The sequence below is a fragment of the Neovison vison genome, chromosome 10 (assembly GCF_020171115.1).
Source record: "Neovison vison isolate M4711 chromosome 10, ASM_NN_V1, whole genome shotgun sequence".
In the NCBI taxonomy this organism is placed as follows: Eukaryota; Metazoa; Chordata; class Mammalia; order Carnivora; family Mustelidae; genus Neogale; species Neogale vison.
Window position 1 is genome coordinate 40,483,257 of NC_058100.1, and position 27,482 is coordinate 40,510,738.

At 43.6% G+C, this 27,482-nt stretch overlaps 1 protein-coding gene across 1 annotated transcript; it reads left to right on the forward strand.

Moving 5' to 3' along the window:
• The first annotated feature begins 5,751 nt into the window (after positions 1-5,751).
• C10H1orf100 (chromosome 10 C1orf100 homolog) lies at positions 5,752-25,680 on the forward strand. Its single transcript, XM_044266126.1, has 4 exons — positions 5,752-5,807; positions 11,213-11,308; positions 17,855-18,027; positions 25,574-25,680. The coding sequence occupies exons 1-4, from the start codon at positions 5,752-5,754 to the stop codon at positions 25,678-25,680; spliced, it is 432 nt and encodes a 143-aa protein (XP_044122061.1).
• Positions 25,681-27,482: the final 1,802 nt, after the last annotated feature.

The window sequence follows — 27,482 nt, forward strand, 5'->3', positions numbered from 1 at the left end:
AACATTAAATATTAGAATTAAGTATACTCTGTAGCAATGTGGTAAACTTTTCATATCTTATCAAAAAGGGATATAAAATAGGATATCTGCTGGGGTCAAGAATTTAAGTATTTGCATATATATATAATAAAAAAATGAAAACAGGTGTTTGTGGATAATTTTATTATTATTTTACAGCATTGTTTACTCTGAGCATAATTATGTTTTCAATTTAAAACAAGAAAACAGGGGGCGTCTGGGTGGCTCAGTGGGTTAAGCCGCTGCCTTCGGCTCAGGTCATGATCTCAGGGTCCTGGGATCGAGTCCCGCATCGGGCTCTCTGCTCAGCGGGGAGCCTGCTTCCTCCTCTCTCTCTCTGCCTGCCTCTCTGCCTACTTGTGATCTCTCTCTGTCAAATAAATAAATGAAAATAAAAAAAAATAAAACAAGAAAACATTTGGGTGCTTGGGTGGCTCAGCGGGTTAATCATCTGACACTTGGTTTCTTCTTGGGTCACGATTTCAGGGTCATGAGGCTGAACCCTGGGTCCCGGGCTCCATGCTAAGCAGGGAGTCTTCCTAAGGGTCTCTCCTGCTGCCCCTCCCCCTCTCTCAAATAAATAAATCTTTAAAAAAAAAAAAAAGTGAAAAGTCTGTAAGGTTCCCTAAGGCTAATTTGAAGATGAATGAAATGTGTGAGGAGGATACAGAGAGAACTCATGTTTGCTCTGGAAAAATTTTATTTGGGGTACAGCTGAGAAAGAAGCTTCTACTGAGGTGACTAATTAAAATTACATAGATTTTTTTGTTACGTTGTTCAGGGTGCCGAGAACAGGGGTTGTGCAGGGTTGGCTGCGAGCATGGAAATGATGGCAAGTTTAACATGTGTTCATAATTATCTCATTCAGCTTTGGCATGCAAACCTATTTTTTAAGATTGACTAAAATAAAATGTACTGACATGTCTTCCTGCAGACGACATTTTCCTCTGCGTTCAAGAGATGACAACTAATCACACAAGATGTGACTTGGTATCTATGTGGTAGCCCAGTTCCCTAAAGATGCAGAAAGACAGGTTACAACCATTGCCAGACAACGTCTTCCGATGATTCCGGGAGCTTATGCTTAGACTCCATGCGGGCTGTTCATGTGTTCTTCTGAAAATGTTTTTGTGGCATGGCCAAAGCATGGCAGCCCGGGCCTGGCTTATTCCCTCTGGTGTTGATTCAGAATTTCTAGGCACTGAGCAATCACTCTATCGTGAATGGCAGACGCAGTGTTGTCTTCATGAGACACAAATGTCCTGAATATCTTGCATTCTTCTCTCCAGCATGTCACTTCTCGTGAAGGAAAAGCCCAGCAGTCACAAAGCTTTCTGAGTTTAGGCAAGAGCTCGATGGTATTTACTCAAATTTTCTCTTCCGTCCTTTCTTCCCTTTTTATTTTTTTCCTAATAATCACACAAGGGCTAAAAGGGAAAACATTATATAATGAACAGGTTCCATTGGATAGCCAAATAGTCCGTAACAATGTAATCTGGCTTGAAAATGTTCGAGTTGCTTGAAAAACACAGTCAGAGGTGACAGAACGCAGTTAGCTGGCATGTGGGCAATACGTTGACCTGTGTTGACTAGAGTAGGGGAGAGGGAGGCCCCATACACTGTTTTCTCTCCCAGGGAAACCTGTCTCCCTTCCCGTTACTGCCTCCTGGGGGCTGTCCCAGTTTTGTTTTGGCTGGTGGTCCGTGGTGTCCTGGGGTTGTTCAATATAGCTTAAGAATACTTTCAAGATAACTGTCTCTGGAACCAAATGGGTCCCCATCCTGGTTCCTCAGTGACCTTGTACAAGTTACTCTACTTCTCAAGCCTTCAGGTTTCTTGTCAGTAACATAGTGGGACCACTTCACAGGGTTTCTGGAAGGCTCAGAGAAGTTAGTTAACTCATATCACCTGACACATAATATAGGCCCTTAGGAAGAAAATCAAATTTCTGTTTTCTCAAAGTTGCTGTTTTGGTTACAGAACACACACACACATTATAGCTCACTTGACCCTCCAGAGAGGTATTGTAATCAACAATGTACAGAACGAGGGACCTTCGTCTATTCCAGCTGCGATAACAAATTACTGTAGAATGGGTGGTTTCTAAACGTCAGAAATTTATTTCTCACAATTCTGGAGGCTGGAAGTCCAAGTTCAAAGCGCCAGTGTGGTCAGGTTCTGGTGAGAGCCCTCTGCTGGGCTGCAGGCGGCCAACTTCCTGTTGGCTCCCCACGTGACAGGAAGAGGGCAGAGCTCTCTGGGGTCTCTTTCGTAAGATCACTAGTTCTGTTCATCGGGGCTCCACCCCCAATACTTCCCAAAGGCTCCGTCCTCAAATACAACGGCTTTGGGTTCAAGGTATAACGTGAATGTGAGGGGCCAATAGGTAAGGTGTGAGACTCCTTTCGGTGTTCTTCTGCTACACTGTTCTTCGCCATGTTTATGCCAACAGAGGCCCAGTTGTCTCTATACACATATAATACGAACACAGTACAAAATTTATAAGGTGCACAAAAGGTAAACCATAAAAGAGTAAGGCTTTGTCCCTCCTCTGTCCACCAGGCATTCCCTTTGTTTTCCCAGTCTTGACTTTTTCTCAAGTGAATATTTATTTTTTTAATGAATTAATTTTTTATTATGTTAGTCATCATACAGTACATCCTTAGTTTTTGTTTTTTGTTTTTCTTTAAGATTATTTATTTATTTATTAGACAGACAGAGATCACAAGTAGGCAGAGAGGCAGGCAGAGAGGAGGAAGGAGGTTCCCCACTGAGCAGCGAGCCCAATGCAGGGCTCGATCGCAGGACCCTGGGATCATGACCTGAGCTGAAGGCAGAGGCTTTAACCCACTGAGCCACCCAGGTGCCTCACATCCTTAGTTTTTGATGTAGTGTTTCATGATTCATTGTGTGTAACACCCAGTGCTCCATGCAATCTCCTCCTCTGATTCCCCCCCTTCATTTTCCCCTTCCTTCTCCTAATGTCCTCTATGTTATTCCTTATGTTTCACAAGTAAGTGAAACCATATGATAATTGACTTTCTCTGCTTGACTTTATTCACCAGTTTCGTCCATGTTGATAAAAATGTTGGTTCTCATCCTTTCTGATGGCTGAGTAATATTCCATTGTATATATGGACCACATCTTCTGTAGCCATTCATCTACTGAAGGGCATCTCGGCTCCTTCCACAGTTTGGCAGTTGTGAACATTGCTGCTATGAACATGGGGTGCATATGGCCCTTGTTTTCAATACATCTGTATCTTTGGGTTAAATGCCCAGTAGTGCAATTGCTGGGTCATAGTGTAGCTCTATTTTTTTTTTTAATTCTTTTTGAAGAAACTCTACACTGTTTTCCAAAGTGGCTGCTTCAACTTGCATTCCCACCAACAGTGTAAGAGGGTTCCTTTTCCCCCACAACCTCTCCAACACTTATTGTTTCTCGCCTTGTCAATTTTTGCTGTTCTAACTGGTGTAAGGTGGTATCTCAGTGGTTTTTATTTTAATCTCCCTGATGGCTAATGATGATGAACATTTTTTCATGTGTCTGTTAGCCATTTGTACATCTTCTCTGGAGAGGTGTCTGTTTATGTCTTCTGCCCATTTTTTTAACTTATTTGTTTTTTGGGTGTTGAGTTTGAGAAGTTCTTTATAGGTCTTGGATATCAGCCCTTTATCTGTAGTGTCATTTGCAAATATCTTCTCCCATTCTATGGGTTGCCTCTTTGTTTTGTTGATGGTTTCCTTTGCTGTGCAGAAGCTTTTGATTTTGATTAAGTCCCTGAAATTCATTTGTGTTTTTGTTTCCCTTGCCTTTGGAGACATGTCTTGAAAGAATTTGCTATGGCTAGGGTTGAAGATGTTACTGCCTATGTTCTCCTCTAGGATTTTGATGTATTCTCGTCTCACATTGAGGTCTTTCATCCATTTAGAGTTTATCTTTGTGAATAGTGTAAGATAATGGTCAAGTTTCATTCTTCTGTATATAGCTGTCCAATTTTCCCAGCACCATTTGTTGAAGAGACTATGTTTTTTCCATTGGATACTTTTTCCTGCTTTATCAAAGACTACTTGACCATAGTGTTGAAGGTCCATATATGGGCTCTCTGCTCTATTCCATTGGTCTATGTGTCTGTTTTTGTGCCAGTATCATGCTGCCTTGGTGATCACAGCTTTGTAATATAGCTTGATATCAGGCAACGTGATGCCCCCAGCTTTGTTTTTCTTTTTCAACATTTCCTTGGTGATTTGGGGTCTTTTCTGGCTCCATACAAATTTTAGGATTGTTTGTTCCAGAACTTTGAAAATTGCCATTGGTATTTTGTTTGAAATGCTGTTGAAAGTATAGATTGTTCTGGGCAGCATAGACATTTTAATGATGTTTATTCTTCTGATCCATGAGCATGGAATGTTTCCGTATTTTTGTCTCTCCTTAAATTTCTTTTGTAAGTGTTCTGTAGTTTCTAGAGTATAGATCCTTCACCTCTTTGTTTAGCTTTATTCCAAGGTATCTTATGGTTTTTGGTGCTATTGTAAATGGAATCGATTCTCTAATTTCTCCTTCTACAGTTAAACATTGTTAGTGTATAGGAAAGTACCTGATTTCTGTGCATTGATTTTGTAACCTGTCACATTTCAAATGAATATTTAGATGGAGTAGTCTTCTGTGGCAAGTCTTCTTCTCTAGTAGGTGACCAATGCAATATGAATTTGAGCCTAGAAACACATCTGGGAAACACAAAAAGTTTGATGAAGAGGATGAGTCACTTACATAATCAGTGAAGGGACAATGAGAAGCAAACTCTGGGGAAGGCCTTCAGGAAGCTTCTAGAATGCCTCCACAAAACTGACCCATCATAGGAGCAGCTACGTGGGCCCTACTCAGGAAGCTGCTTCCAGAACCACCTCCCAAAGCCGCCATCACTGCCACTGCAGCGCCCACTCCATACTCCCAAAGATGGACAGCAGGGCTCAGCTACTGCCTTCAATGCACTTGCCTCTTGACACCCAGTGCTGGAGAAACTCACCATACCACAGCTTCCCAGCCTTGTCTGCCAGTAGAAAAGTTCCAAGCAGCAGTCAGTGGCCTCGGTCTTGTTTCTGCCTACTGAGTCTCAATCCAGTCTGTGGGGTGGGAGGAGTCTAATTCGTATCCAGAGCTCTAGGTGCCAGGGATTCTGGGTGTGAAACACAGAGCCTACAAGCTCATGTAGTAGGAAGGCACCCTAAGCAGAGTGAGAAACAGTTCAGTGGTTTCTGGTTTTATTTTACATTTTTTTTAAGATTTATTTACTTATTTTAGAGAGAGAGCAAGGGGAGGGGCAGAGGGAAAGAGAAACAAGCTGACTTCCTGCTGGGCGAGGAGCCTGATGTGGGGCTCTGTCTCATGACCTGAGACAAAATCAAGTGTCAGACCCTAAACTATCTGAGCCACCCAGGTACCCCAGTAGTTTCTATCTCTTTTTCAAAAAAGTATATCTGTATGTATTGGCTTATGCTTTCCACTTTTTTTTTTTTTTGTCCTTTTTTTGCAAAAGCCATGGTTAGTCTATCCACTCCTCGATTTTCTTACTGTTATTTCTTTCAAGACAGACTTGGTGGCACTAGACAGCTCCTGCGTGGAAATGGATGGTGTGTAGAGTGTGTTCACACAATATGAAATATAGTATGTAGTGTGTATGGATTTGCAATATCGACCTTCACTCTGTAATATTTTTTAGATTCCCATCCATCATGGCTGCCATCCGGCTTCGAGAATTTGTTGATCGCCGCCCAGTGATCCCACCCAGGTAATGTCCTTGCAGACAGAGATGCCATCCAGAGCTGCCCTGGGGGGCCAACTTGCTCACCTGCTGCTCTCTGATTGACAGACAGCTGCTCCCAGAGGTTCCAGTGACATTTCTTTGGGTTTGGGGAAAGTTAAAAAAAAAAATCCCACACTCATGGTAAAATCCAAGCAAACCGGCAACTTTGAACTCCCCAAAGAGGGAAGGATATTGGTTTTTGTTTGGAAAGACCACATTTTAGTGGGGAGCCCTTTACTCTGCTTGGAATCAAACAGACTCCTTCATCCTTCTGCCATATGGGGGGGCGGTTGCACAGATTGAAACTAAGTAAGATTTTTATGCTTTCTCCTGATTCATAGATGGTCCAAGACTAACAAGTCCTAGATGTGTTTTACTGTGCTAAATTCATTGCTGAGAGATAGTGGATAATAATCTGTAGATCCTAACCTCGCCTTCCCTTCACCACTGGCCATGGGGTCTGCAAAGGGTTAGAAGCTATGAAATTCAGGCAGGAACTCTCCCATAGCAAGTGACTTTGGGGTCAGCCTCTTTGGCTTCGTGGTTTCAAGTAAGCCTCATGTTTGTTTTCGTATCTAGTTATTTTTAACAATGTTTAGTCAACAAAGATAAGTCCTTCTGCTTCCAGAAATGACTGAAGTAGGGGCAGCGAAAGGATGCTTTGTTCCTAGATACTGTGAGTCCTCTTCGGAGAAGCTCCAGACTACCCTTAACCCACATGAGGAAGAACTGGAAGGAAACAGGGATGGGTTCCCATATTTCCCAATTTCTGTCTCCCCACAAGCCCTTGGTCTTTCTGAGTGTGTTTGAGGCCTGTCTTATCCACTGTTGGGGTATTTAACTGTGGGTCATCCCCTGGGCAAAATGGAAACAAACCTCCCCCAGGTGCTGCTACCCGGAGTTCTGTGGAACCAAGTCAGAGTCACTGGGTCTGGGCTAAGCCAGCCTGTGGGGAGCCTGAGGGTTAGGGCGGGACACAGTGCAGGAGGCAGGGGGTCCATGAAGTCCTAAGGGGGGCTGGATTCTGTTCTCTGTGCTCATCCATTGGAACCCCACAAGGAGGCAGGCTGCTTGAACTAGGCTGGGGTCCCAGCCTCCCCACCGTAACCACGGTGGAGCTGGTCCTTGTGGACTTGACGCCATTGACCTCTGCAACAGTAGCGGGGTCCAACCCTTCATGAGGTTCCTCAGTGGTACCTCTGGAATGTTATCTCCCACACTCAGCGGCCTCTCCCCATCACCACAGCCAACTGCCCACTCCTGTCCTCCTCCCTCCCGTCCTCCAGAGGGCGCTCCATAAAATGTAAATTGGATCAAAGCCCTCCGTTGCATGAAACCCTGCCGTCACTACATGTGGTATAAAATCTAAACCAATCTAAACTCTGCTGGGGCCTATTGGGCCCTCCATGAACTGGCCCTGCCCCCGCTTCAGGCTCCTCCTTCCTACTGTCTTTCCTTTGTTCCCCCAACAGGCCCGCCTGGCTCACACCCAGCACATATTTGTTCATTTCATCTTCACAACGACTGTGAGGTATAGAGGAGAAACTGAGGCATGGAGTAGTTAAGTGACTGTCCCAATCCTAGAGATAGGATTTGAAGCCACGGGTCTGGCCCCAACATCTGTGCTCTTGATCCCTGCACTTGGCTGCATGTCCAGGGAGGTCCCTGGGGTGGGCTTATTTGCCCCCCTCCACCCACCACTGTCACCTCTGCAGAGCCAATGGTAACAAGCAGTAGTTCCTCCATGCGCATTTGTTGAAAAAAAAAAAAATGAACATGAATCAGTGAGTATCTTGTCACAGATTTGTGGCTTGGCATCCTGCTGACTGGCAGGATCCTGTGGAAGACATGGACCTCCTCCTTCTCTCAGACAACATCGGGTCCCTCCCTACATGCCCAAACCTTGGCTCTTCGTGAGGGAAAATGGAATTACACACTGGCAGGGGCACCTGATAAAATTAAATATTCAAGGGCTCACACAGCTCCCTTAAGAATTGTATCAGATGCAAATGTGACTTGCTGTCACCCCCAGGCGACAGGCCCCACTCGGGCAGGGCTGAGGGCTGGGTTGGTCTACAAAGCACAGGATGCTCCCAAAACGATTGCTTCGTGTGGAGGAAGCACAGTGCAGTGTGGAAGAGAAAAGATGGCAAATTTCTGTCAGACATAAGATGGATTTTTGAAACACCACCTGAAGTGGTGTCTGGGAGACCCAGAGGCAGTTGTTCCTTCCCAGAGCCATGACAGCACCTACCACAGATCACCAAGGATGTTCACGTCATCTGGTTGACTCATGGAGTCGTTCCAAAGGGGTGATGGTGCTCCCCACTTTACTGACAGGGAACCTGAGGATCCCCTCTTCCTTGAGGGGATAATGAGTCTGGGAGATGGCAGAGCGGGCATGGTGTTGTCCCATCCTCTGTGCTGACTTGCTCATGTCCTCTCTAAGTGACTCATTCCCTTGAGCCTGTTCCTGACTGGCCCAGCGCTTACTCATTGTGTGTGATGAGTTAGTGCCTGAGTGTGGATTCCCTACCAGATCGTGAACTCTTGGGTAGAAGACAGTATTTATCATCACTGTGTCCCTAGCACTGGCCCATGGCGGCCACAGTAGGGCCTTCAATGGGGAATTGTCTCACTGAATGGAAGGCCACGTCCAGCTCTCAGGGCCGCACTATTCCTTCTCCTCTTCCTGTGGTGCACAACCTCTACTTCCTGTCTGCCCATGAGAGAACCCCAGAGTTCCTATAGAAATAACACTGAACTCTTCTGGGGAAAAAAGCCATCCTGTGTACACAGAGATGACTCTGGATGCCCCATGGAGTTCAGCGAATGGGGTTTGATCCATGGCTCTGGTGTTTACCAGGCAGGTGATATTCGGAGAGCCCACTTGACCTTTCTGAGCCTCAATCTCCTGTTCTATAACAGGATGTTCATCATATTTACCTGGCAAAGTGACTGGGAATTAGATGAGGTCACCTTCCTAAAGCCTGAGGCTCAACACAGACCTAACAGAGGACAGCAGAGTCACTTAGGAGCATGGGCCACCTCAGGCCTTGGGGCCAGGTTCTTGAGGGATGAACGCTCTTGGCTTCTCCTGTAGGTACTGAATTTTGTCCATGGATAAGCCCAGATTTCTGCTCTGGCGACATGCACCCACCCAGGGGACAGGTTGGCTCTTGCCTAGACAGAACATGTCACCTGAAAGAGCCAAGCTGTCAGAGACTGCTGAACAATGTGTGGGGGAATCAGACAAAGCAGGACTCCTGCTCCCACACGAGAAGGAAAGACCTTCCTACAACTTGTTCAGCAATCTTGAGAGCCACGTTAACGGATGGGCCTAAGCAGAGCCCGGCACGTCTCTTCAGCCGGGTCCTCTCCCAAGCTTCTCAGGAGAGGCCAGCTACGGTGAGGCCTCTGGGAACACGGGCCGGCAGGCCAGGGTGGGCATTGCCCCTCATTAAGCTCCTTCCAGGGAACTTTCTCCTGTTTGAGCTGAAGTTAGTCACACGGGATGCTTGGAAAGTCTACCCAAAGAGTTGGAGGCAAAAGCCACCCTTTATTCCCCAAACCATTCAGCTTCTCCACCCAACCCTACGTCCCTCCAGTGCCCGCTCACACACTTTCCCTTCCTTTCTCAACTTCTGGGCTAAAACCCACCAAGAGAGATTCCCCAGGGATGGCGAGCAGGGCTTGTTACCCAGTGCTGGAGAAGAAGGGCTTCTCCGTTCTCAAAACAGCTTTGGCAGACTACGTTCAAGGAGCAGGGCTTAGGTGACTCACCTGTATACAGCAGGCACTGGTTATATGCGTGCTCGGGAAGAATCCATGGTCAAGACTCAGCCTACTGGAAACGGCACAACAACTGTGAGAACCCCAGCTGGGTTCTTAACATGGCCCTAGGGTCATCTCTCCCAGGGAGCGCTTCAGAAACAGGATGGTGCCCAAGAAAGTTCCACTCCCAGGCGCTCAGAAATGTCATTTTTTCCGTGTTATTGTGCCAGTTCCTCCTGCTCTGTATGACTAAATCCCTGCTGTTATGTACTCTTCGGGGCTCAGTCACATCATCCCAGCCATAGGGCAGGCCCAGACAGCCTGTGATTTTCTGAAAATCAGAGCTCCCCGAGGTCCTGTTTGCCAAGACAGACAGACTCACCCTGTTCACAGTGCTTGCCTTTCATACTTTCTAGACAGCGAGGTTCCCACCGGCCCCCACACACTCCACACGGATCCCAACCCTGGCCAGGTCTTAGGTTCTAAAATTCGCCTCACCTAGAATCTGTTCTCCATCCTATTTGCCTACCCCCACTTCCCTCCACAAAGCTCAGGGTTTCTCCGTGTCCCACGTCAGTGACTACCGTTGCCTCTTGGCCAGTCTCTATACCTCTCGTCCGATGGTCCACCACTTTGTGGTCCACGCTGCCACTGAAAAAGATCTTTCTAGAATAAAAATGGTCCTAAGCCTTTCATCTTCTTAAAAATGCTACCAAGATTCCATGTCACCTACAAGAGTGGTTCTCTACCTCTCAAGACAAAATGCTCCCTTTATTTCTAACAAATATCTTATAATGTTCCTCCTGCTCTTCTGAAATAAAATCTGCAAATAACATAATCCAACTACATGCAATTCTTAAATAACTACATAATGCAGGGACTATAATCTATGAGGAAAAGTAATTGATTATAAAATAAGATGTCCTTCAAAAGGTGAGGTCTGGGCACCACCGCACCCTCACTGTGCCTCCTGGCACCTTGTCTCACCTCCTCTGCCCCCAGCTCTGGGGGTTCAGCTATCCGCCCTGTCTCACCTTCACGCCCAGAAACACTTCCTACCTCCTTTGTGCCTCAAAACTTCCTCAAAACCCAGCCCTCCCCAGCGGGGCTAGGCTTCCTCCTCCAGCCCAAAGCACCCTATGCATTAAGCCTTTCCTAGTGCCTGTTCATTTCTTGCATCATATGCTTAATCATCACAGTTTAAAAAAAAAAAAAAAAAACACTCATGAAAGTTTGTAAATCTACCCAAAGTAGAAAAAAAAATCAGCATAAGGAACACCCATTTATCCATTTTCACATTGTAACAATTATCAGCATTTGCCCCCCTGGTTTTATTTGGCTTCTTATTTCTTTTTCTCATATTTTGAAACTAATACCTGACAAGACGAATATTTCCTTATGAATCTTGAGAACCAAATCCTGAAAAATGGGTAACAGAAGATACTCCCGTCAAGAAAGAAATTCCATGGGTTTCCAGAGCTCCTTGTCAGGAACCAGGGGCAAAGTGCATGGAATTTTTTATCAGACCACAAGTGACATTCTTCTGTAAAGAACTAATGGTAGTAACTTCTTTTTTATTATTATTTTTTTAATCCCCCTCTTACTTTCTCTACTAGTATATTCATCACTCATCAGGGAAAGGACGTCCAAGGATATTACCCCGGGCAGCTGGCAAGAGTCCATTTTGATTCTAGTATGAAGAGACACCCCAGGTAAGACACCTTCCCAAATCTTAGTTTTCAAAAATTTCACTAACGCAAGAAGGATAAGTGGAAAAAAAAAAATGGGAGTCACAAATTGTAGTCATAATAGTAATAAGAACAGATACTAATAATTGTTATTTAATGAATTCAAAAAATGTGGAAGAAGCTACACCAAACTGTTAACAATGGCTTTTTCTGAATGGTAAGAGGGCAGTATTTGATGTTATTTTTTACCTTTTTCTCCATTTTCCAGATTTTCTCTCATGAACATGTATTACTTTAATAATCAACAATAAATATAGAATGTTATGAAATCATCAAAGAAATTTAAGAAACATCGTGAGTCCAGAGTTTCACCTTGTTCAGAAAACTTACCATTCCTGAGACTCAGTTTCCCTCTCAGTAAAATTGTGAATTTGGCCTAAATGGTTTCTGCCTTTCCAGATGCGATTTTTAAGAAGAAGAAAAGGAAAAAATAAAAAACAGTCACTTCGATATTATTTTCTAGTTTGGAGAGGCTAGAAACCATAGTAGTTAGGAGCCACAATTTGAGTTAACTTTTGAAACGGTTGATCGTAGGCAACCTTCTCTCTAAATCCTTCTCTGGAGTCCGTTACCTTATCTGTTAGGTAAAATAATTGGTGTAAAATTCCAGAACATAGCAAGCATTCGAAATAGGATTGCTCTAATTTTGAGTTCATTGTCTAATATATTTTACAAATTTCTTCTCTTTATCACCTTTACTATAGTCAACTTTAGATTAGCCTCCATGTAAGGAAAAGGGAGCCATGCCATCTAGTAAGCAGCACAAAGTCTTAACTTAATAGAAGATCAAACTAGAAGTAGCGTTAGAGGTCATTCTGATCCAGTTAAGTGAATAAGATTTAGCCCAGAGAAGTGCCATGTCTTGTACCCAAGGTACAGTTGGTTGGTGTGAAAGCTGGTACTTGAAACCATGCACGTTTTCTGATTTTCAGTTCAAGGCTTTGTGTTCTAATTTAGATACACAATAGACTAAACTCTTGTCAAGGGTGGCCCCACCACCAGGGCACTCTCCCCATGGGCTCTGTGGGCTGTGACGACACCCCCAACTCCAACACCCAACACCTGAATGTCAGTCCTCCCCATAGGACGCCTCAGGCAAAGGAAACCTTGACTCTACTTCTACTTGACTCTGACTAGACTAGTGCCCGCCCAAGACGAGCCTTAAGGGGGAAACTGAGTGCACATACCAATCAGTGACTATAGTAAGCTTCTAGTTAAAAAGGAGGAAAAGATAAGCCCTTAAGCACTTTCCACTTCTTCCACCAAAACAAAACAAAACAAAGCAAAAACAAACAAACAAACGGGAAATAATGCAGTTCTTGGGACAAGTCCTATCTTCAGTTTTTGTGGTTGTAGTTTAACTTGATAGGCGTCTCGGGGCTTACCTTCCCCAGATATATTCCCCTACCAACTTAGTGTTTCCAGTATTAGAATCGGATCCTTTGAATGAAAGACTTATCTTCGGGACACTGATGTATTACTTGAAAATGGCGACTCTTCTGGTTCCATAGAAACACCCAAGGTGAAGGCAGAGTGGGCTGCCAGTCCAGCAGGGGTAGAGATCTAGGGACAATCACCAGGATGTGGTTCCGAAGCCAGGCACAGAAGTGACCAGACATCCGGGATAGTTACACAGAACCCAACCTCACAAAGGACTGACCTGTTGGTCAGGCAACTGATGTTTGATCGTTGCGGGGGTGTGGGGCATGCCCTTGTAGGGAAAGGAGTGTTCCTGTCCACCATTTAAGGTAGCCACTTTACAAGACCCAGTGCCTGTTAAGCATAAAATAAGAGCAAGTAGAGGTGGGCGTGAATTCTCGATGCTTCTCCAAGGTGATGAACCATGGAGCCCCATCCACCCACCAGATACCCCTCCACCCCCCACTCCCCACCCCCAACCAGTATCTTACCCAAACCATAGACGTTGCTTTTCCTGAACTTTGGACAGAACCTATCCATTTCTGCTAACCACTCATTGAAGAAGGCCCATTATCATCAAGTTTTTAACCCGAATATGGAATCACAATACATTATGATTATATAGTTTCAGTCACCTCGTTTAAATGTGATTAATCGGGGTGCCTGGGGGGGCGTAGTGGGTTAAGCCTCTGCCTTTGGCTCAGGTCATGGTCTCAGGGTCCTGGGATCGAGTCCCACATGGGGTTCTCTGCTCAGCAGGGAGCCTGCTTCCTTCTCTCTCTCTCTGCCTGCCTCTCTGCCTACTTGTGATCTCTGTCTGTCAAATAAGTAAATAAAAATCTTTATAATATAAATAAATAAATGTGATTAATCATGGTGATCCCATCAAGTAAGGCTGCATCCTACTAATAGATGATTGGGTTTAGATGTTCCTAAATCTCACCCAACATCTAATATTTTTCACACCTAGAGCTGCTCATTTCATATATTTTATAGTTCAAAAATACCCATGTTGGGGTGCCTGGCTGGCTCAGTCGGTAGAGCATGTGACTCTCAGTCTCTGGGTCTTGAGTTCAAGCCCCACATTAGGAGTAGAGATTACTCAAAAAAAAAAAAAAAAAAGGAAAATAAAATAAAATTTAAAGATATACATGTTTATTATAACATTCAGAAAACATTAATTTAAAAAAACTGAAATTACCCATAGTGTCACACTCAGAGATAATCATGCAGAATATTCCAGATCTACACAAAATGGAATGAATAGAATTTTTTCAAAGATTTTATTTATTTATTTGACAGAGATCACAAGTAGGCAGAGAGGCAGGCAGAGAGAGAGGAAGGGAAGCAGACTCCTTGCCAAGCAGAGAGCCGGATCCCAGGATCCTGGAATCATGACTTGAGCAGAAGGCAGAGGCTTTAACCCACTGAGGAACCCAGGCACCCCAGAATGAATAGTATTTTGAAACCCTTTTTTCCCTAGTTTATTGGGATAGTGTTGACATATAACATTGTATTCATTTAGGGTATACAACATAATGATTTAATATATGTACATATTGTGAAATGATTATTACAATAAATCTTATTTATATCTATCACCTCATAGAGCTGTAAATCTTTTCACTCATGATGAAACTTTTAAGATCTATTGTCTTAGCACCTCCCAAATATACAATACAGTATTATTAACTATAATCACCATACAGTACATTATATTTCCAGAACTTACTTTCTGGAAGTTTATCCCTTTTGACCTCCTTCACCCTTTTTTCCCCCATCCCCCAGCTCTGCCTCTGGCAACCACCATTCTGTTCTCTATGCATTTGTTTTTTTATATTCCACATTTAAGTGAGATCATACAGTACTTGTCTTTCTGTATTTGACATTTCACTTGGCACAATGTTCTCAAGGTCCATCCCTGTTGCAACAAATGGTAGGTTTTCCTTCTTTTCATGGCTGAACAGTATTCCATTTTATACGCATACACACCATCTCCATCCATTCATCCGTCAATGACCACTTCGATTGTTTCTGTGTCTTGGCCTTTGCCAATAACACCACAATGAACGTGGGGGTGCAGCTATCTCTTTGAGATAGGAATTTCATTTTTTTTTCTGATAAACATCCAGAAGTGGAATTACTGGATCATATGATAGCTCTATTTTTCATGTTTTGAGGAACCCACATACTTTTCACAGGGCGGCATCAGTTTGCATTCCTGCCAACAGTACGAGGGTTCCTTTTTTTCTTTTTTCTTTCTTTCTTTCTTTCTTTTTTTTTTTTTTGCCAACACTTCTTATCTCTTGCCATTTTGATAACAGCCATTCTAACAGCTGTGAGCTGATAGCTCAGTGTGGTTTCCATTTGCATTTCCCTGACAATTAGTGACTTGGAGCCCTCTTCACGGACCTGTTTGCCCTCTGTACATCTTCTTTGGAAAAACAATGTCTATTCAGATTCTCTGCCCATTTTTTAATCATATTGTATTTTTGCTATTGAGTTGAAGGAGTTATTGAGGTATTTTGGATGTTAAGTCCTTATCAGATCTATGATGGACAAATATTTTCTGCCATTCTGCAGGTTGCCTTTTTTTTGTTGTTGTTTGTTTCCTTTACTGTGCAATAAAAGCTTTTTAATTTGATGTAGTCCCATTTATTTTTGGTTTTGTTGCCTTTCCTTTTGGTGTCAAATAAAAAAAAAAAAAAATCCTTGCCAAGACTGATGTTAAGGAATTTACTCCCTATGTTTTCTTCTAAGAGTTTTATGGTTTTAGGCCTTACCTTCATGTCTTTAACCTATTTTTTGAGTTTTGTGTATGTTATAGAATAGTTTTATCTGTTGCATGTGGCTTTCCAGTTTCCCAACACTACTTATTGAAGAAACTATCCTTTCCCCATTGTATACTTTTGGTTCCCTTGTCATAAATTAATTGACTACATCGATGTGGGTTTATGTCTGTGTTCACTGTTCTGTTCTGCTGATCTATGTGTCTATTTTTATTCCAATAGTATACTGTTTTGATTACTGTAGTTTATAATATGAAATCAGGAAGGATGATATCTCTTCTATGTTCTTCTTTCTCAAGATTGCTTTGGCTATTTTGGTCTTTTATGGGTCAAATTTTAGGATTCTTTGTTCTAGTTCTATGAAAAATGTCCGGAATTTTGATAGGGGTTGCTTTGAAAATGTAGGTTGCTTTGATAGTATGACCACTTTAGCAATATTAATTCTTCCAATTCATGAGCAAAGACTATCTTCCCATTTATTTGTGCTTTTTCCCATTTCTTTTATCAGTGCCTTACAGTTTTCAGATTACAGTTCTTTCACCTGGTTAAATTTACTCCTAAGTATTTTATTGTTTTGATGCAATTGTAAATGGGATTGTTGCCTTAATTTCTGTCTGATAGTTCCTTGTTAGTGCATAGAAATGCAATAAATTTTTGTATATTGATTTTGTATCCTGCAACTTTACTGAATTCCTTTATTTTTTTTTAATCTTTTGAGATTTTATTTATTTATTTGACAGAGAGAGACACAGCAAGAGAGGGAATACAAACAGGGGGAATGGGAGGAGAAGCAGGCTTCCCACTGAGCAGGGAGCCCAACACAGGGCTTGATCCCAGGACACTGGGATCATGACCTGAGCTGAAGGCAGATGCTTAACAACTGAGCCACCCAGGAGTCTCTACTGAATTCCTTTATTAGTTCTAGCAGGTTTTTTTGGTGGAGTCTGTAGGGTTTTCTACATACAATGATGTTATTTGCAAATAGAGACAGTTTACTTCTTTTTTTTCCTATTGGGATACCCTTTATTTCTTTTCCTTGCCTAATTGCTCTGGATGGGACTTCCAAAACTATGTCAAATAAAAGTGGTGAGGATGAGCATCCTTGTCTTATTTCTGATCTTAGAGGAAAAGCTTACAACTTTCTACCTTTGAGTATGATGTTAGCTGTGAGCTTGTCATATACGGCCTCTCATTACACTGAAATATGTTCCCTTGATACCCATATTGTTGACAGTTTTTTAAAAATCACAAATAGATGTTGAATTTTGTCAAATTTTTTTTTGCATCTATTGAGATGATTGTATGGTTTTTATCCTTCAATTTGTTAATGTGGCGTATTTTGTTGATTGACTTAGAGATGTTGAACCATCCTTGCAGCCCAGGAATAAATCCCACTTGATTATGGTGTATGATCCTTTTAATGTATTATTGAATTCAGATTGATAATATATTATTGATTAAAACCTTGTTCTTTATAATAGTTTTGAGATCATTCACATCCCATACAACTCATCCATTTAAAGTGTTCGATTCAACTGAAACCTATGTTTAGACCTAACTCTGTATTGCAGACTCTTTCCCGTCTCAAAATTTATAATTCTACAGCACCACTTTTAGCGGTGGTAGGGTACTCTTATATATATTCGTATCATTTTCTAAATAATCCCCCTTTTTTTCACATGAAGATTGTATCCATTCCTTTATGATCATAAAATACTTTGGTGAGCATTCTAGGAGCTAAGTCTTTGCTGACTTTCCTACTTTCTGGAGTTGCTGCAACAAGGTATATGCACATTTTAGGGATATCAATACTCATCACCAAAGTATTCTCCCACAAGTTGCCCAGTGAATGTGTACTCCCAGAATTGCATGAAGCTATTCCCCCATTACACACTGATTCTTCTTTATTTTTATCTTCGGAGGGTAGTTATCTGAGTGGAGCTACAGGAAAGTTATAACTGATTTCAGTTATACTGAAAAATTACTGTGGGAAAGGGTATTGGAGAGATCTGGAGTACAGGAAGTAGCCACGCATGAGCAGACCCTACAGAAGTTTTGATGCAGGTCACCTTCTGTAACCTGTGACTGGGCAGGAGGAGGGATGTTAAAGCAGGGGAGCAGGGAACCAGGATCCCCGAGCCACCCACTGAAAACTGCTGGGCTGACCCTGGAGTTATGGAGTCTTGCCAATGGCATCTCGGTAGCCTCCTGGCCATTTCCAGAGAATGGATCTCGGCTGATGAGAACATGGAATGCTTTTCTTCTACTGGGTGGTCAGTAAGCTCTTTCTATTTTCATTTAGACCTCTCATAGACTTGACAATCCCACCCCAGAGAGAAAGTCCGATTCAGCCTCAACTAGACCAACAAACTCTCATTCGATATATTTGTTTCCGAAGACATTCAAAGCCTGCTGAACCATGGTATAAAGAAACCACCTACCAAAGAAACTATTCTCTGCCATTTTACAAGATCGGTAAGTCAGGTCAATCGCTCTTACTCTCTGAGATCAACCTCCCCTCAGATGAGCCTTTCTCGTGGGTTCGCGGCCATCAGGGACCAGTCAAACTGGGGGAAAGCATTCATGTGTGCCTAGTGCAGGAAGAATTTTGAGCCTGAACCAAGGCTGCTTCCTCCTCTCCTTTTTTTTCTAGCTCCTTATGGAATCAAGGATAAAAATGCACAAATGTTCTTGGTAGGAAGCATACTCAAGTGTGACTACGTCTCACTGAGCCCCTTTTCCTCAACAGATTCCTTATTGTGCCTAAACGTATTATTAAGGGAAATTTTTTCTTTCTTATTCTCCCATTTTAAATGGCTTTATGACAATTATCTGACATTTGAAGACATATTTCAAAGATTCTAATTTCCGTCTATGTTGCAACACGTGTGAGTATGAACAACCAAGCCCCCAAACCATGTGACCCTGGAGGTACACACGTGGACACCGATGTAGACATTACTTGTATTCCTGTTCTCATTGATGCTTTGAATTTTAGCAAGTGGGAGGCGTTGTTGCATTGACAGACTTTCTAAATGAGCAAATCTCACCATTTCTGGGGGCTCTTACACTGTGGCAGACACATATTTTGTTCCCCTAAGAGCTTTTAAGGTAAGTGTTATTACTTACCCCATTTTACAATAAAGGAGATCAAGTTGCAGAGACAATTAATTAAGCAGCCTCAGATCACAGCGCAGTAGGTGGGAAAAGCAGAATTCAGACCAAAGCCATTTGAAATATAGAATTCTGTGCTTGATCCTTAAGCAGCACTGCCTTTGTCACAGCTGAGAGTCATTTACATTACTATTTATTTAATAATTTTCTTTCTTTTTGCTTGAACAAGAACAAGGAAATGCATAGAAGGACAGCGGGGTTGGTGGCTGGGGGTGAGGATAGGCCCTTCCTTCTGTTCTCCCCTGTAAAGGGCAGAGGCCTAGATGGAACGCTGGGCCAGAGATGGGGCTCAGGTCCCAAGGGAACCAGGAAATCACAGCAACCAGGAAGATGGGAAGCAGATGGAACCCGGCATTCTCCAGACAGTGGAGCCACGGAGAGGGGGCAGTAGAGGAAGCCGGATGGGGCGGAAATGGGCAGGAGGCATCTGGCTGAAGAGGTTACCAGCCGTGAAGAGTTGGGGTCTGGGAGGGGAGAGGATTGGAGGCTGAGAAAGGAGCGGAGAGGAGAGGGAGCTGGCAGCTGAGATAAGCTCGTTTAAGGAAGGAGGTGCCCGGAGGGAGTGAGGGATGGTGCAAGTGGGGATCCCCCGGGGGCCCCGGGAGGGCGCTATTAAAGAAGGTTGGGGTGGGTGGGAGTGCATGTTAGGGGCTGAAGGGTGAGGCCTGGGGGGGGAACAGAAGCCTCCAGGTACTGAGCAGCTGGAAAGAATTGGTGATCAGGAGGTGTCAGTGGGGATCCTGTCCCCACAAAACTGGCTAAGCAGCGCTTGCCCTTTCAAGACTGACTAGGAAATCGTCTTCCCTGCCACATGGGAATTTGGGTGGGCCTTGAGTTACCAAAACGATAGTAAACAGGACCTTCTTTACAACCGCTCTGCTCTGAGGGACTCCAGTTAGACGGACATAGAAGGTTTTCTCCCGTGCTTGTTTTAGACAATTCCTAATTCTTTCCAAACCTACAGCCGCAGATGAGTGTTTAGCAAAGGGGTTTGATATTTACCATCTGCTGTGTCCCTAGCACCATGCTGGGTGCCAGGGGAGGAGGTAAACACAAGTCCAAGTCCACGGGAAGTTCCCAGTCTGATCTGGAAGATGAAGAAACCATCAGCCTATCACTGAATGACTGAGAAGCAACTAGCAGAGTAGGAAGATGGGTCTAGAACATGAGGCCATGGGGACCCAAGCTGGGCCCCACTGGATGAGGTCTGAGGCAGAGAAGTGGTGCACACTGCAGACAGGGACCCTGCAGCTAGAGGGGTGAGCCTTGTGGAGGGTGGGGGGCCAGGGGGCATGCCAGACACGAGGACGCTGGCCTGTCTGGGCCAGGCAGGAGAAGGAGGAAGTGGGGGATCCCATGCAGTTGGCAGAGTAGGACAGAATGGCTGGAGCTGAAGAGGAGTTCAAGAAGGGAGTCTGGAAAGTTTCATTTGGACAATTAGAGCCATCTTAGAACCCGTCAAGGGAGAGCCCAGGTGGCCTCAGAGGCTATTGGTGGGTCGGCCTGCTCAGGATGGGTTGGAGAAGGCACGACTACGTTGGCAGTCAGGCAGGATGGAGCTGTGGAAGCGTGGGCAGGACTCGGGCCTTGGGGGCCGCTGGCCTGCACATTCTAGCTCTGCAGTGTTGAGCAAGACACTCAGCTCCTCTGAACTTGCCTGTGGCTGTGTAGAATGGAAATTCAATGTCTGCATTTTAGGATAAATTGTTACTATTTAAAGTATCTGTCCTGTGCCCAGAACTGTGCTAAGGGGTATACACACGTGTGTCCACACTCGTGGTTGCCGTGAGTCCTCACAGCCACCGTGAAAAGAGGTATTATTATTTACTGCATGTAGCAGAAGAGAAAACTGAGTCTTAGAGACTTCAGGAAACTTTAAGCTGATAAGTCGTCCATCCAGGTCATCCAGATTTGTTGCACTCCCAATCCTTGCTCTTGAATTGAACTGAGGAGGCTTCGTGGGAAATGGGAAGAAGACTCACGTGGTGTAGAATCTGGAGTGGGAAAGGTGGCATTAAGAGAGAATTCATGAGAGAGGAGAGAGAAATTAAAGCTCATTGCTTTCCACGTCTGGCACAATTGTCGGTGCCTCTGATAGAAAGCACCGTTTTCGGCAGAAGTGTCAAGTTGGCATCCACAGACAACTGGAATGAGGCGCTGGAAAGCACAGGCAGGAAACTCAAGATAGGAACAGGGTCCAACAGTCCCCTTCCCGGGGAGGTCTGAGGCCTAACCCATTCAAGAGGTAATTTATGTTGAAATATTCATGGCTCCAGTCACTGAACCACAGATTGAGTGCACATTCGTTATCTTTCCTGGAGTAACATAGCATTCCAAGGCCTAGTGACTTAGAAGATGAATGATGATGATTTCCATCTTTTAGCTGGGCGGTTCGGGCTCAGGTCTCTCAAGGGGTCAGCCAGATGTCAGTGAGCCCTCTATCATCTGAAGGCTTGACTGGGGCCGGAGGATCCGTGTCCAAGGTGGCTCATTCACACGGCCGTCACTCATACGCTGGCTGGCGATGGGGGTCTTGGTGCCTTTCCGAGTGGGCTCCCCACAGGGGTGCCATGGGTCCTGCCCCGGAATGGCCAAACTACAATGCCTTTTATGACCAGGCTCAGAAGTCACACACTGTCACTTCTGAGGTGTCCTACCAGTCACACTCAGCCAGTCCTAAGGCAGTGTGCAAGGGGATGATATAAGGCACGGATGCCAGGGGGTGAGAATTACTGGGATCCATCTTGGAAGCTGGCAACCGTGAGATGATTCGCTCATTGGCACTCATTATGAACTAGCCACTGTATGTCTGGTGGGGGTTGACAAGATACCTGCTCTCAAGGAGCTGACATTCTTTGGGGAGGGGGTGAGGTACAGAGCATAACCAAGGACATTTTTTAAAAAATTATAGACCGGGGACACCTGGTGGCTCAGTCATCAAGCATCTGCCTTTGGCTCAGGTCATGATCCCAGGGCCCTGAGATCAAGCCCCGCATTGGGCTCCCTGCTTTTCAGGGGCCTGCTTCTTCTTCGCCCAGTCCCTCTGCTTTGTTCCCTCTCTAGCTATGTAGCTCTCTGTCAAATAAATAAATAAAAATCTTTAAAAAAAGTTATAGACTGTAGTAGGGCTGTAAGGGAAATAAGCAGGGTGATAAGTACGGCTAAGGGAAATTACTTTTAATAGTGCTGTCAGGGAAAAAAACCTCTATACGGTTTTGGCTGAGCCCTGGAAAATAGCAATGAGTCACATGAAGAGCATTTAAAGGAGCAGAAAGCGTGAAAGCTTGAAAGCAGGAAAGGCCTCAACGTGTTTGAGGAACAGAAAGGAGACAGCAGAGCTGGCGTGTAGTCAGTGAGGGTATGCATGTTAAGATGCCCGGGTTCCAGTCCAAGCCCAAAGGGAAGATCTGAACGGGTTTCGAAGAGAGGGGGGCCCTGTCGTTTGTATTTTTAAAAGATCACTCTGGCTGCTGCTAAGACCCTGCTTGGAGATGAACAGGAGGCAGGGCAGGCAGACCAGTGAGGGAACCATTTACTAGTTTAGAACAGAGATGATGGCAGCTTGGAGCAGCAGGGAAGACGAAAAAGAATGAATGGATTCCAGAGATATTTTGGAGGTGACATCAGTGGGGCTTGGTTGATAGATCTGCTGTCGAGAGCACTTTGATTCATTCATCTGTGTTCTTTCAGTAAATAATTTGAGAGCCTACATGGATGCCAGGCGTTGTGCAAGGTTTTGGCAATACCACATCAAGCAAAAATAGACACAAAGTCTCTATGTTCAGGAAGCTTCAGTGGGGAACGAGGAGAGAAATAAGCATACAATTTCACCTGCCATACATGCTAGGAAGCAGAGTTTATGTGATGCCGTAGGAGCACTTAACGAGTCAGAAAGGGACAACAACAAGTCTCTGAGGTAATGATGAGCTAGAAGTTCACCAGGCAAGGAGTCTGGGAAGAGCTTCCCCGCAAGTAGGGCATGTGCAAAAGCCCTGTGGTAAGGGCGTGACATGTTTGAGGAACTAAAAAAAAGTACCAAAGAAATAGACGAAAGCACTGAAGTCAGGAAGGGTGGAGCTGGCTGAGGCTCGAACAAAGAGAGGGTTTACAGGTCATTTTCAGCTGTGACACCTCTAGGCTGAAATTAATGGGAAACCAGCAAAAAGTCTGGAAGGAGGACAGAGGTGACATGATTAAAAACACATTTGGAGAAGATTGCTCTAACTGTGGAGAAGGAAAAGGAGGCAGGCTGGGGAGTCGGGTGGAGCAGAGATCGAATATGGTGAGTCAGGAGGCCATGGCAACGGTTAGGCTAAATGTTCTTAACCTCAGTGACATCACTTTTCGCAATCCCAATGCCCAGGACAGACCCAGACCGTTCAAACCAGGATCTCCTGCTGGGAGAGGGTGGTCCTAGGCATCAATACCTTAAAAAACTTGCCAGATTAATCCCACCATGCAGCCAAATTTAGGAAGCAGTGGTTTGTGGCTGATCATAGCTGGGAACAGTGGAGAAATTGGATGGATTTGCCAGATACTTGGTTGGCCATTGTTTTGTAAACAACAGTCAGGCAGGCGAGACCCAGGAGAGAGAGGTCATAAATCTGAGCACTGAGAGCAAACACAGCAGGGGCTCAGTCAAGCATTTGTTTGAACCAAGAAGCTGACTCCTTGAAGGAGTCTTTTGGGGGAAGGGCTCCTCACAGAGTAAGATGGATGCTAATTTGTGTATCAAGGTGGTGGGTTTTTTTCCCTTGACCATCTGACCAGTCTTTGTGATCAGATTTTAAAGGCAGGGTTTAGGACTGATTTGCATTTCACGGTCAGTTCTTATTTCTTTTTGGGAATTGGTGAGAAACAGATTAAGTAGAGATCATGATAGATCACAGTTATTACGCAAGAAGTTCTTCAGTAAAAAATTCCTCCTCGGGGCATAGGGGCTCATTCATTTCTTTAGGGAACATTCAGGCAACACAGACTATGGGCAAGACACAGTGTAAGAAATGAAGACTTTGTCCTCAGAGAACTTGAGCTTGGGAGGATTAGGATGGCCCCTCAGACAAAAATTGCCCTTGTATTCCTCATCCTGGCACCAAATACTTAAAAGAACTCATTCTTCAAAAATAAAATATATGTTCTCAATAGCAGTGTGACCCTTAGATTCTCTGAACTTCCATTCTCTCATCTGCGAAAGGATAAAAATAGTATCTACCTAAGAGAACCAAGATATCCATGTAAAGACTTTAGCATTCCGCCTGTAACATAACCCTTCAAAAAAAAGTTAGCCATTATATTAATAGTGATCAAAGGCTCAGCACGTGCCAAAAAACAAAAACAAAAACAAAAAACCCAAGGCAATGAAATTGTATCTTACATAGGAATTAAGTTCTAAAACCAAGGCCTAAGGTAATAATCACATAGAATCAAAGTTATCCTTGAAAATCTCTTAAATTGTTCAAAGTGAAAATATTAAATGATATTAAATTATTAAAGTAGCTGGAGTAAATGGGATTCAGCAAGTTGGTTAAATTTTCTCTGTAGTTCTCAATTAATTATTTTGTTTTTCAATGATGACTTTCAAGGATGTCAACCCCACAATTCCACATGAACAATAATTTCACTTTATCAAATGGTAAGGAAATGCCAAAGATCATTTCACACGTCCTCTTCATAGTATTCCCCACCCCAAATTTGCATAGCATTTCTCAGGCTCGATAGCATCTACTGTCTGTGGGCATGGAGGTTCAGAAGGAATCCCCACAAAAGTCTGTTGAATTTACCTCGTTAAATGAATGGGTCATTCCGCTCCATGGCAACTCTGACCAAGGATCACTGAGGCTAGTGAATGGGATTCCTCACACTCCTAAGCCACTTAGATATATTTCCCTGAAACACAGTGAAATCCTCCAGAAGGTCAGAGTTGCTATGTTAACCCCACAGTAAGCCTCGGGAAGTCAAATGGTTACTTACTACGGACAGGTACACACTTTACTAAATACGATTTAAAAAAATCCTTCCAGGGATGGCATTTCTGGTCATACTCCGGGGTTCAATGAAATGCTATCTATTCTTCATTTCAAGAAATGTTTGCGTCTTCGGTGCTATTGACGTGCTGTGGCCAGTGGAAAAGAGCAGGGAAAAGATTAGGGACTTTAGGGCCAGATAATCCTGGGTTGGGTCCCCTCACAATCCTATAAACTTGGCCAAGTTCATTAATCTTTCTTAGATGGTGAAACTGTGGGCGGGTCTGTGAGGATTACTGTGGATATTAACGTAAGTAAAACACTGAACACAGTGCACAGCACCACACATAATATATTTGTGTTACGCTGGTATCATTGAAACGCTCTTGCTTTTTGGTTCATCAAGATGATTGACGTATTTAACCCCCAGCCCTCCTTGAAAGCTCACCTTTGGACAGCAGAACTGTCTGTGACTGTAGATAAGAGGTTATAAAGTACAAGGGAACTCCAGTGGGTATGACTTTAGGGATGGTAATAACCGAAGTTTGACACAAACATCATACAAAATGATCTGTTAATACTGTAAGGGTTTAAAGGGTGTGGGGGTCTAAAATTAGGATGTCAAATGCCAATTTATATGGCTGATTTAATTTTATTTACATTTGGGCCTAATTCAACGGTCTGCCTATTGATCAGAGATCGAAACACAGAAATAATCTTTTTTTGAGTTTCAAGTCCTTTTCTCCCCATCTTTTACATATTATATTCATTTGTCTTAAATCCACCAAATTATTTTGTTATTGCACATAATTGTTGTTGACCATATGTTAAAATTTAGGAGTGAATGGTCTTAAAACTAATCATTAATTTGTTTTAAATTTCAGATTGGGACCAGAAATTAGCCACAATTTCATCGAATCCTAGACCACTAAATTCACTGCCAGAGTTCTACTGTTGTGAAGACAGGCTGTTTTTAAAGAAAACCTTTTAAATTAACGTAACAATGGCATTCGGTCAAAACAACATTCAGAGTTCCTAGTTGACCCCTTTAGATTAAAATAATAACCAAACGACTTTTGATTTAAGTGTGTATCCAGATGGCTACAACCCTGAAATATTTACCTGTCGCAAATTCTTTTCAGAATTAGGTGATCAACCTAGGGCAGGGAATCAAGAGTCAAGTTTAAGAGAACTTGCCATCTGTTCGCACATCAGCCCCAACAGCAGTCCCATGGCTGATGCTGACAAACCATCTTACATATAATCCAGCAGTTATACGGGGGACCAGGTAAGAATATTATCCGTTCAAGAATTGCATCACTCACTGCTGGAAAAAAAAAAAAAAAAGAAAAAGAAGATCTTGGGGATGTAGCCAAGAAGGAAGACTGCCAACACCACAGACCCTAAAGTTGCTGTGGATGTAGTGACCTATGAGACTGGTAAAAAACAAAAGGACTAATTTAAAGTCTGTACACAGAGAGTGAATACGCCTATCTGAACAATTGGGCATCAATTCCTCCGGCAAAAAACTAGAGGGTCTTTTCTAAAGAAATGAAGGATCCTGAAGAAAAGATCCTACATTCTGGCCCCTAGTAACCCCCCAACATACAAGTTGGTTCCCCACTCAACACCCCAAAATGAAGCCTACCAGTTGATAAACTTCCCCCAGGAACACAATTTCTGGTTGTGTTCCATTGCCATGGTCTCAGATGTGAAGAGCTAACCATCACCTGAGAGTTGGAAAAACAACGTAACATGAAAGACAAAGACCAAAATAAAGAGAAGAAATGATGCTGGAGGAAACAATTCAGGGAACACCAAGGAACCTAAACAAAGCTAACAGAGTAACATTGTCATCTGACAAAGGATAATGACATCCACTAACATGAACAATCTTTCCAAAGCTCTTGGAAATGAAAATTATGATTGCTAAAATTAAAAATCTGACAGCACTGGAAGAAAAATCTGCAAAACTCTTTATGGAATAGAAAGGCAAAGAAGATTTTTGTTGTAAAAGAGACACAGAGGGGCACCTGGGTGGCTCAGTCTGTTAAGTGTCTGACTCTTGGTTTCCGCTCAGATCATGAGATCAAGCTCCACATCAGGGTCCACACCCAGAGGGAAGTCTGCTTGAGATTCTGACCCCCTTCTTCTCCCTCCCCACTGCTGTTGCCCACCCCCACTCAAGTGCACGCTCTCTCTCTCTCTCACAATAATCTTTTAAAAAAAAAAAAGAGACCTAGAACAATAAATTAGGGGGTCCATCATCTGATTAATAAGCATCCTAGAGACAGAACAGAAAAAATAAGAGAAAATCATCAAGGGACCAGAAACTTCTCATATGCAGGGGTTTATGCTGTGGCGTCACACACGAAAACACAGAGAATTAAAATAACCAACTTTCAGTTTCACTGATTTTCTCTGTTGTTTTCTAGTCTCTATTTGTTTCTCTTCACTCTCATCTTTACTATTTCCTTCCTTTTACTGGTTTTGGGTTTAGGTTGCTTTCTTTTTTTAGCAGCTTAAGGTGTAAAGTTAGGTTGTCGATGTGAGACCTTTAACTGTCTTCAGTTTCTTGAACTGAACTGCCCATGCTTGCAACATCCCATGGTTTTACTGTTGTGCCTTCCTTGTCATTCATCTTTAAGTGTTTCCTGATGCCCCTTGTGATTTCTTCCTTGACCCACTTGTTGAAAGTGTGTTTTTAAATTTCCATTGTTGGGTGCCTGGGTGGCTCAGTGGGTTAAAGCCTCTGCCTTCGGATCAGGTCATGATCCCAGGGTCCTGTGATCG

Excerpts from the sequence above, each read along its gene's own strand:
- C10H1orf100 (XM_044266126.1), top strand. The coding sequence starts at position 5,752 with ATGGCTGCCATCCGGCTTCGAGAATTTGTTGATCGCCGCCCAGTGATC. Across the intron at positions 5,808-11,212 it reads CGCCCAGTGATCCCACCCAG|TATATTCATCACTCATCAGG; the intron begins GTAATGTCCTTG and ends TTTCTCTACTAG. Across the intron at positions 18,028-25,573 it reads TCTGCCATTTTACAAGATCG|ATTGGGACCAGAAATTAGCC; the intron begins GTAAGTCAGGTC and ends TTTAAATTTCAG.